The sequence below is a fragment of the Leptinotarsa decemlineata genome, unplaced genomic scaffold, assembly GCF_025532065.1.
Source record: "Leptinotarsa decemlineata unplaced genomic scaffold, Ldec_3_MD MMD2_tig00000157_RagTag_RagTag, whole genome shotgun sequence".
Classification (NCBI taxonomy): domain Eukaryota; kingdom Metazoa; phylum Arthropoda; class Insecta; order Coleoptera; family Chrysomelidae; genus Leptinotarsa; species Leptinotarsa decemlineata.
In genome coordinates this window covers 1,104,553-1,115,086 of record NW_027412543.1, presented here as the reverse complement: position 1 = coordinate 1,115,086, position 10,534 = coordinate 1,104,553, and the positions used below count along the sequence as shown (strand labels likewise).

General features: G+C 33.5%; 2 protein-coding genes and 1 long non-coding RNA gene across 5 annotated transcripts in view; 2 read left to right on the top strand and 1 right to left on the bottom strand.

Moving 5' to 3' along the window:
* LOC141481316 (uncharacterized) overlaps window positions 1–2,129 on the bottom strand; it is a 29,365-nt gene extending 27,236 nt beyond the window's left edge. For both annotated transcript variants that reach the window (XR_012464888.1, XR_012464889.1), the window contains exon 1: window positions 1,995–2,129. This is a non-coding gene — a long non-coding RNA (uncharacterized lncRNA). The remainder of the gene's footprint in view (window positions 1–1,994) is intronic.
* The window catches only part of LOC111507252 (microfibril-associated glycoprotein 4-like), a 70,334-nt gene extending 68,069 nt beyond the window's left edge, over window positions 1–2,265 (top strand). For both annotated transcript variants that reach the window (XM_074172711.1, XM_074172712.1), the window contains one exon: window positions 1,997–2,265. In XM_074172711.1, coding sequence (XP_074028812.1) covers window positions 1,997–2,163 — 167 coding nt within the window. In that variant the 3' untranslated portion in view covers window positions 2,164–2,265. The remainder of the gene's footprint in view (window positions 1–1,996) is intronic.
* Window positions 2,266–5,017: 2,752 nt separating this feature from the next.
* Window positions 5,018–10,534, top strand: part of LOC111511330 (facilitated trehalose transporter Tret1) — a 67,250-nt gene continuing 61,733 nt past the window's right edge. Inside the window, exon 1 of the mRNA XM_074172713.1 lies at window positions 5,018–5,174. Within this exon, the coding sequence (XP_074028814.1) occupies window positions 5,129–5,174 (46 nt within the window). The 5' untranslated portion in view covers window positions 5,018–5,128. The remainder of the gene's footprint in view (window positions 5,175–10,534) is intronic.

Here is a 10,534-nt window from a genome sequence, read left to right as displayed (position 1 = left end):
ACAAGTGAAAGGAAAATCCCAAATCTATTATCTTCAACGAACAACTTGATCCAAACAATAGTCCTTTCCTGAACCTATAACCCAGTTCCCAATACCCACAATTTATCAAAAAAAATTTTTGTTATGTTCATGGATATATGCTATTATTTGAGGTTATCTCAGGTATAGACAATGTAGGTATCAAATTATCCATGATGGGTATAGGCAATATAGGTATAAACACTCAGATATGAATGTAATATAGTTAGTTTTGAAAATGGTATAATCAACAAATGGTGTAGTCAACGAATATAAAACTGTCGTGGAAAATAGAAAAAAGTGTGATTTAATAGTATATCCTCAGTAAACATGAATTTCCACAAAATGAACGAGTCGTCAATCAAAAAAGTTCTATGTTTTTGAAACGAATACACCCCAATTATGAACCAATATTCAGGTCTCGTGCTCCAATGTTCAGCAACCAAGTTAATGTTATCCATATTTCTTTCAGTAGAGCCTGATATCTCAGTTACTAATAACCCTAATGATTATTTCAAAAATTTTCTCACTTTCACACAACAGAACAAAACACTGTCTCTCGAAGAACATTTCTCTAAGCAAGTTAGTATCATCGAAAGATAAAAACATAACAAAACAATTTTTTCCATTGGAAAAATAAGTTATTCAAAAAATACTTTTTCCATTCAATTTGTACTCCAAATATTCGTTATGGAATTGAATCACAGGATTGCTACACAGGATTGCTACACAATAGCATATGAAAGAGACGGAATTCCACTAACATTCAGTCATACAACATTCAGTTTGTACTCTAAACATTCGTTATGATATTGAATCAGATATCATTCACAGGATTGATACAATAGTGATAGAAAGAGTTGAAATTTCACTCATAAGGAACAGTGTCATCGTCAATGGTGGACATCTGATGTTTCGGAATAAGACACTTCCCATATTGCCTCTTCAGCACCAATCTGGATAACATTATAAGCTGAAGCACTCAAGGCAATCATAAAATTACGCTTTATGTCACGAATGAGTTGAATCTAATCATGTCATCGACGACAGTACGTAATGACACTCATTCGTTCAAATTTAAAAGGATATATTTTTAGGAGAGATCAATTTTTGGGAAAGAAAGGTTTTGGCTTGGTACTCCTCCATCTTCATACAGAACAATGTGGGATACTTCCAACGAAAGAAAAAAACCAATAAATTTTGAAAAATTAACCCTCTACAAAAAGAACAAAGTTCACCTTCATAGAACACTGTCATCCTCAATGGCGGACATCGATTTTTCGGAATAAAACATTTGTCTTGTTGCCTGTTCAGCACCAATTTTGATAATATTACAACTTGAAGCACTCAACCCATTCATTACTTCACGACTTCACGTCGCGGATGTCACTATGACAGCACGTAATGATATTCATTCAAATATCTTATTTCGAAACATCGATATATGACATTAAGGATGGCAGTGTTTTATTCAAGTGTAATTTTATCCCTATCTCTATATTGTGTAGCAATCATGTGAATATCTGACTCAATTCCATAACGAATGTTCGGAGTACAAACTGAATACAAAAGTGTCTTTGTATAATTCAATGTCCATATAAAATCATGTATCGTAATGTATCGTAATGTGTCGTAATGTATCGTAAATGTATCGTAAGAACTCTTTCGTGTTGTTGAATGTTCATTTAGAAAATTACTTTCGAAACAAGTACTTTTTATATGAACGCTGAATTATACAAAAAACACTTTTTTCTATTCCATATGTATTCCAAACATCTTTTGCATTAAGATAGAGAGGTAGAAGGGCAAAAACTTTTTTTCCCAAACTATCTGATATCACTCGCAACTGATTAGTTGTAAAAATATACAGATTCAATAAGTATTCATAGTTACGAGTATTTTACATTAAAATTGTTTATCGTTGTCTAATCAATCAAAAAATAATATCAATTGATATAATATAAACTTTTTCTTACAGGTGGTGCTTGGTGGTATAAATCCTGTCATCTGAGTAACCTCAATGGCAAATATCTGAACGCCAATCTCCCTGAACAATACAAATTTCATGGAGTGCATTGGAATACATTTAGAAGCCATGAATATTGTCACGCAAGAGCCAGAATGTTGATCAGACCTGCGGTGTAACTGAAATCAAGAGATCAAATGAATTTGAAGCCGAAATATTTACGAAAGTTCTTGAACTTTGGAAACAAAAAATATCTGAAATAATATTCTTACAGATGTTAATTGAATGAAATTTTAATTTTTTCCTTGAATCTTGAAATATACTTGACTGGCATTACGAAGGCTTTGTGGAAATATGTCTAAGACCTACCACAATTGCCTTCTCTACGTTCATTGGGTACAGCGCCGGCTTTACTGGAGAAGGGGTGACCAACACATGAATAAAAGCCATATAAAAAAATAAACATTTTCACTTGTTCAAACTTCCATTATTTATTATGATAAAGTATGTTTCGAAATATCTGAAAGAACAAATAAAATTAGGAATTGAAATGAATATCTAAAAATAACAATCATGTTAAGTAATGAAACATGAAATCAAATTACAATAGAATGAAAATGTTCAAAAACTTAATGAATTGAACGAATAAAATGTGAAATAGGTAATTAAAAAATATTTCAAACCAAGTTACTTCACAAGCACATAAGAAGCCCCAAGTCTGGTTGAGATACGTCGATGACACTTCCATAGTATGTAACCATGGGAATATAGAACTAGACACCTTTCTGAAGCACATTGACAGCGTGAAATCTTCCATCATCTTAACAATGGAAAAGGAAATCCACAACGAATTGCCGTTCTGGGACGTATTGGTGAAGAGGACCAACATTAAGTGTGAAACATCTCTATACCTAAAACCCACTCACACGAAACCCAATCACGAATGCAATCACCAATAATTCACCGAAAGCGGAATCATCAAGACTCTAGCGGATCATACTTTTGGGCTCTGTTATATGAAGGAAGGTTTCGAGAAGCTATACATCATCGAAAAAGATCTTCAACGAAATGGTTAATCCAAAGTGGTGGTGGAACAGATTTTGCCTAAAAGACAGTAAGAGCCTCAAAAGGAAGAGAAGCCATCACAACAAGTGTTTGCCCTCCCCTAAGTCAAAAATTGTCGTGAACAATAAAAAGAATTGGGTCCAAGTGCAACATCAGAACCTGCTTCAGATTTGAAACACCATCCGTAGCAGCCTTACTAAAACTAGACCGCTAAACGCGGACTGCAATTCTAGAAATTGCATTCATCAGATACCTTATGAGTGCAGCAAATCTTATATCGGTGAAACTAAGAGGCTATTGAAAGTCCGCATTGGCGAGCACAAGAGGATCAAACAGCGGGGAAAATTCAGCCAATCGGAAACGGCAGAGAATGTTTGGACTCACCAACATAACATCAATTGATCCTGAACTGAGATCATCCACAGGGAGGGACACTGGTTTGAAAGGAAGTTCAAATAAGCTGCATATATCTCTTCCAAAGACACATTTAGCCAAGCTAGCATAGAAATACACAGCATTATATGGAAACCTCAAACAGAAAAACGGTCAACTGCCTCTTAACTGGTGAAGCGGAGATAGGGAAGAGGAAATAGGTGACAGCGTTCGAATGACCTACAAATGGTCATCTCTCGGAGAAATAGTCCAGTCATCACCCGAAGACGATTGTAGATACTAATAATGGAAACAGTGAAGAAACTTGGTTTGAAATCTTCTCAATTATTCATTTTATTTTCCAATTTTTCGATTTTTCAATTTTTTGCTTACTTTCATTTCACTGTAATTTCATTTCACGTTTTATTGATTGATATAATTGTTATTTTCAGCTATTCACTTTGATTTTTGATGTTATTTGTTCTTTCAGAGATTTCAAATCATATTATATCATAATAGACAATGGAAATCCGAACTAGTAAAAATTACCATAAAATATTGTCAACCACTTTCAGACAAATGAGATAAACATTATTGAGTTTTGATGAATCATTCCTAATACGCAAATATTTTGTAGTATTTCAACGGAAACTTAACAAAATTTGTTTTTGTCTGTTTTAAAATCTGTTTTTTTCGTTAATCAGCTGTTGCCCCCATACGAACGACAACTCTCAGAAGTAGAGAAACTTGTGCGAGCACAGTGAAACACAGTGAGATATTAATAGTACCTAATGACATTCACCAGAGATCAAAATCAGTAAAAATAATCAGGTGCGGATTATTGAGAGAAAATGAACAAAATGGTTTCCCATTTTGGCAATTTACCTCTTAAACCACCCATAATTCCTGGGAAGGATATTATCACCGATGTGGAAGCAGGTATTTGAGGGTTACATCTCCTCTTGTTGAGGAAACCAGTATCGAGACAAGGGCAAGTATCCTGAATTGAACAAAGCCTCATAAGTCCTTCAGGACACTAGCATAAAAGCTCCGAATAATAAATGAAGTATCCTGATTTGATGTGACAATCTCTGATATCAAAACTCTGCAAGTTATTTCCTCAAAATATCACCACTCAACTTGAATATCAACATATTTCCAGTGGGATAGAGGATTCTGTTAGCAACTACTGAATAGTTACTTCTAGTTATTACATGGATCAATCAAGGCGATGACCTCTATAATATTCACCTATCCGATACTCCTACAAAACTCGATACATAATTGATTTTTTACTGAAATCATCTCAGTTTTTTAGTTAAATCGTTCTTTTGCGTTGTTTCCCCATATTTTTCGTGGATAAATGTTATAACAATTCAGAGACTTCTTGGGATGCCAAGAGCTCTGAGGCCGGCACTGATTGAGTGTATGAAAGGTAAATTACGTCGATCGTTATCATAATCTGTGTGGAATATCTGGAATTCTGTAAATCATATTATTTTTAATATCCTCACGGGTTGTTCAATGTTTTTGGACAAATATGATATTCAAATATGCTATGCCAAAGGATTAAATACTGTATTTACACATATTTTGGAAGTATAAATTATAATGTTTTTGAAATGAGAACAATGATCGGTACATGTATATAAATATACTAATTAACTTTCACTCTAATTTTCAATTAAATGGTTGGCCTTTGTTATAATGGATAAAAACAGAAGACGGTTTCAGTACCTGGCCACAATCTCAGGTAAATACAATTTTTTTTTGTGATAAAAACAAATTAATGAAATTATACATGGAATTAGGTGTAAATTGTTCAAATAATTTACCAATAGTTATATTTTGAATCGTAATGACTCCCTTTCTATGAAATTCATCTTTCTTCAACTCCAGTGAAATTAGTGTCCTTATAGGATCAAGTTTAATTTTATACGGGTACAAAGTATGTTTTTTTCCCATGAAGTTTAGGCACCACTCTCTTCCGAGACGCGGGGCAATGAGACCATATACGTGAATTGTTATATTTATAGGGCATCAATAAAGCAAATACAATTATTGAGAGTGTGTATTTTTCTGGAGATGAGTAGGTGAGTGATAAGGATCCGTTTTCGGGCTTCAGTAAATGCTAACCTAGAAGAAATGGCGGGATTTGCGAATCAGCCGGGATGCAAGTTGCAAAAACGCTTGAGAAGAAGGATCTTTTCTCCTCACCATGATGCCAAATAATAACTCAACAATTACGAAAGAATGGCCAGATATATTCGTGAATATCGAGGCGCATGCTGAGTTTAACTTTCCCCAGCCCTAGCAATTGACGTGTTCATCTACTAGATGGGAAATGAGCCGAAGGAGATTATACTGCAACAAAACCTCAGCAATAATGTAACATATGCAGAGGTACTTGAAAACTTCGACAAATATTATATTCCAAAAAGAAAGTAATTTTCGTGAGCAAAGACCAGGTGAATCAGTGTAAAATTTCATCACCCATCTACACGCCCTAGCAGAACATTGCAATATGTTGCACAGTTAGAAGAAACGATACGAGATAGGATAGTTATAAGGGGTAGCAGACACAAAGATCAGCGAGAGACTGCAACTACGAGATGGGTTGACATTGGCAGAAGCAATAAGAGCAGTTTAACAAGCAAAACTTCAACATATGTCAAGAACAGTATATATGTAGAAAAAAAATTCAGTACGAAAATGAAGGAAAACATTCTACATCTACAAAAAATGTCCAGAAGTATCGCTACTGTAGTGTGCATTTTTTCAAAAATTAGGAAAAGTCACCAGCGAAGATATCTACGTGTAGAGCTTCTGGCAAAAAAGCGCATTGGAGTACCACGTGTAGAAGCAACAAAAAATATGTTCGTGCAGTTGAACGCTGTAAAGATTGCAGCAGTTCCAAGGAGTCACTGGATCAGACCGCTGACGAAGGAAGTTTCATTGGAGAGGTATACTTGTATAGGCAGGACAGGTGTTATGTAGATATTTTGCTCAATCGCAAACATAAGATTCTATTCTTCGCGGATACTGGGACAGATGTCAACTGTTTTTCATATGCGATGTTACCGAGGAAATTTTCAATTGAGTTGAATCAATGTAATTCTGTGAAAGCAGCAGAAGATTACAACTTAGATACAGTGTGGAACTACAAAAAAAACTATTCATATAGTTAAGGAGCTGAGGCAACTGGTTCATATTTCTGAATTTCCCAACTAGAAATGTGTGCATGATTAATGGTCATAACTTCGATGGTAAAAAAGTCAGAGATTACATATAGTTTAGCTGTAACTTCAGAACAAATTCAATTTTTGCTTCCAGAGTTAAGAGTAGAGTTTCATCGTTCACTGAATTTGGACATTATTGAATCGATTCAAACTCCAACTACGTGGAGTCCAATACTATGTGTTGACAAAGGTGATACAGAATTCCTATGTTGCGATTGTACTGAGCTGAACGAAAGTGTTCTTCGTTTTCACTTTCCACTACCAAAAGTCGGGCATACTCTAGCACAGGTAAATGGTTCGACATACGAATATTTTTTAAGTTTTTGTAATGCACTCCCATGACATGGGTATCAAATGAAAGGTTTCGCTGAAAAGAATGACAGACTAGTTTTTCATAAATCCAAAGATGGTGGACTATATTTTGTATTCCCCCCGCCATTATAGCGATATCAAATGAAGAGATAATGAGAAAAAATGGCGTAAAATAAAAAAGATGATCTCAAATAATCAGAACTCGACAAAAGTAAGGGATAGTTTGGCGAACAGACTGAGCGGTAAAAAAAATTAAAAACGAAATAATAGTGAAACATTTAGGGGTAGAGGCTCTTATCCATCAGATCTAAAAAGAAGGAAATGAACTCAGAATCTATTCGAACATATCAACTTATTTTATCACACAACTTTAATGATATAAAAGCAAAATTCATCTGTGAAAATAATGATACAATATGTAACGTAATCTCAACCTGAACAATTTTAAAAAGCAGAGTATGATTTTTGAAAAAATCAACAATTGTTGCAACAAGATTTGATATCATAATGATTGTGTGATATATTCTATTGATTATCATAATTTATATTCATATGGGTTGTATTCCTCATCAGCTTGGCACCACCATGTTAATTTGTCTTTTTGTGGGTACGAATTGGATATTGGATGAATTGTGTAATATTGGTATTTCACAGTATTGATTCATGAGAAAAACGGTGGTTGCCAAATATTATAAGGTACTCTATTTATCGGCATCAGAGATTCTTCAATACCCACTGATGAGATTCATGACAAATTGAAACAGCGATGTATTGTATAGGTCACAAGTGCAGCGCTTTTAGGCTGCCGCAGAATAAATAAATTGCTTCCGATAGAGACGGATCTATATGTAGTGTTCGCCGAAAAAAAGTACATACTCGTAGTGTACGAAAACAAGTTTTCGAGAAAAACACGTTTAAGTTCTATGACGTATCTATGACGTCATATATGTTTGATTGTATGTATTGACAATGTTACACGCTACCGTTTGCTCCCTCTGAATTGTCTTGTTTTAGTGGTTTAAAGTGCTTGAAAATTTTTGAAATTTATACCAGTCATTGTCGACTAAAAAAGAAATTGTGTAACGGTGAGTCTGAACATAGTTTTGTATAGCAGATAAGTCAATAACAATAAAATAGCCAGCATTAATTTGTTGTGCACAAAAACTAGCGAAAAAAGCTAATTCTTATCTTCATTCACATCAATAAAGTACAGAGGAAAGAAATTCAAATATACATATTCCATTATACCAGGGCTATTGATAAATCAAGAATGAATGAAGATCAAATTTCAAAATTATTGAAGTCGTTTGAACTCAGCAATAGAAAAGTTGTACAGGAAGAAAACGAAAGGCAATCAAGAAACATAAAGGAATACATAAATGAAGAAATTTCTGCAATTTCTTTCAAATTTGAACAAGAACTGGAAAAGAAAGGTCGAAAATTCGAAATAAAATACAACGATTTGAAATCTAAGTATAATAAATTGAAGAAAGAAGTGAGAAAAAATGATATAATAATCTTCGGACTGGAAAGTTCAGCAGATAATCTACCAGCAATCATCATTGACAAAATAAGTAATTTTTTAGAAATACCACTTACTCTTAATGACTCAAATAACGTTTTTGGGCTGAAAAAAATAGAAATACTCAGAAGTTGTAAAAAACTTCGAGGAACTAATATCAGTATATCTGAAACATATACACCTGAAGAACAACAGAAAAATAAAATATTATATAAACATCTGAAATTAGCAAGAGAAAAGAATCTCACCGCCCACATTAAAAACAGAAAATTATTAGTAAACGACACAGAGTACACCGCTGAACAACTGGAAGCTGAAGTGGAAATTACGAAGTTAACTGAAGAAAAGTTCACAAATCGAATATCCAAGGGAAATGAGAAGCGAAATAGTGCACCGGATACACCAACGCTCACCTCCTTCCTCACTATTCAATATAGATGTTCAAGACGTTATTGGAGTAGAGAAAATATCAGGCCCAAGTAAAGCGAAATCTTCCCAAGAGACTGAATTATTTGATAAAATAAGACAATCAGCACGAATAAATAGTGATAAAAAACTCTTGTTTCAATAATCCTAAAGTGAGTTTGAAAAAACCTATAAATTATAAATTCATATTGTAATTTATTTTCAAATTCTTGTTAGTTTTTTATGGAGTTTATGAGTTCCTATCAATTCACGAATTCCAACAATGATTCTTGATAGAATATCAAGCAAATATTGTAAGAAATTATATAAATCTTGCTAGTTCCATTTACTTACAATTTTTATATCATATCAGGATGGACCCTTTCATTAGAGAGAACATTAATGAGCCCATATCAGCTCAAAAAATTGAATCTTTAAGAGATGCCAAAAAACACATGACTGCAGGTGATTTAAAAATATTCCATTTGAATATTCGCAGTCTCATGAAAAATTTTGATGGAATTCTGGTATTATTAGATCAGTTATCAGTAAATTTTGATGTTATCATTTTGACAGAAACATATAAACTTGAAAATACGAACTTTTTCAAAATAAAGGGTTTTCTTACATTTTATAATGAGGGTCAAATGAATAAAAATGATGGCATAATGGCTTTCATTAAAGACATTCGTAACTGTACACCAAATAAGACTCAAATTGATGAAATAGAAGTCATCAGAATTTCAATTTTGAATGAAATTAAGATATCCATTACAGCCATATATCGCTCCCCTAGAACGTGTCTAAAAATCTTTAATTCTGAACTAATAAAATACTTAGAACAAGAAGAGCAAAATGATATTGATGTTTGCACAGGAGATCTGAATATAAATCCATTGGGTGACATCGATTATGTCGAAGAATACAAAACTATAATGAGTAATTTCGGGTACGATTCTTTTATAAATGATTATACTAGATTGCCAAGCCATAGTTGTTTGGACCATTTCTTCGTCAGACACAAAATTAAGAGAATACAAAATAAAATTGAATCTTTCATAATTCGATATAATATAAGGGAACACTATCCCATTGTTCTTACGATAAAATCTCTATGTTCACCTATTATATGTCGAAGTGATATATATAAAACATACATTGACTATCATCAGCTCAAATCAGATTTGAGAGCACAAAATTGGAACGATATGTACTCTCAAAATCATGTAGACCAAATGGCTTTAATATTCATCGAAAAATTGAAATATTATATAGGAAAATACACAAATACTGTGAAAATTAAAAGGAAAAATGTACATAAGAAAAATTGGCTCACCCATGATCAAAGAGTACTTATCTATTTATTTTTTGATTTTCATGGAATTATTTTCCAGCAGCTTGACTGCATTAACCTTTCTAGATTTCATATCATTTCTAGAAACATGTGGATTCGTTTTCCGATGGCATTTCAGGTTAGCTTCTCAAATTTCTGCTACCGCAGTTGTCAGTTGATTGGTCAAACCACCAACACTGACATAAAAACTTGGCAAGTTGACTTGGGTGTCACACCAATAGGTGGTTCCACTTATGTTTCGCTTGCGTTTACGCAGCTATTTTTATCAAGTACTTTCTTGG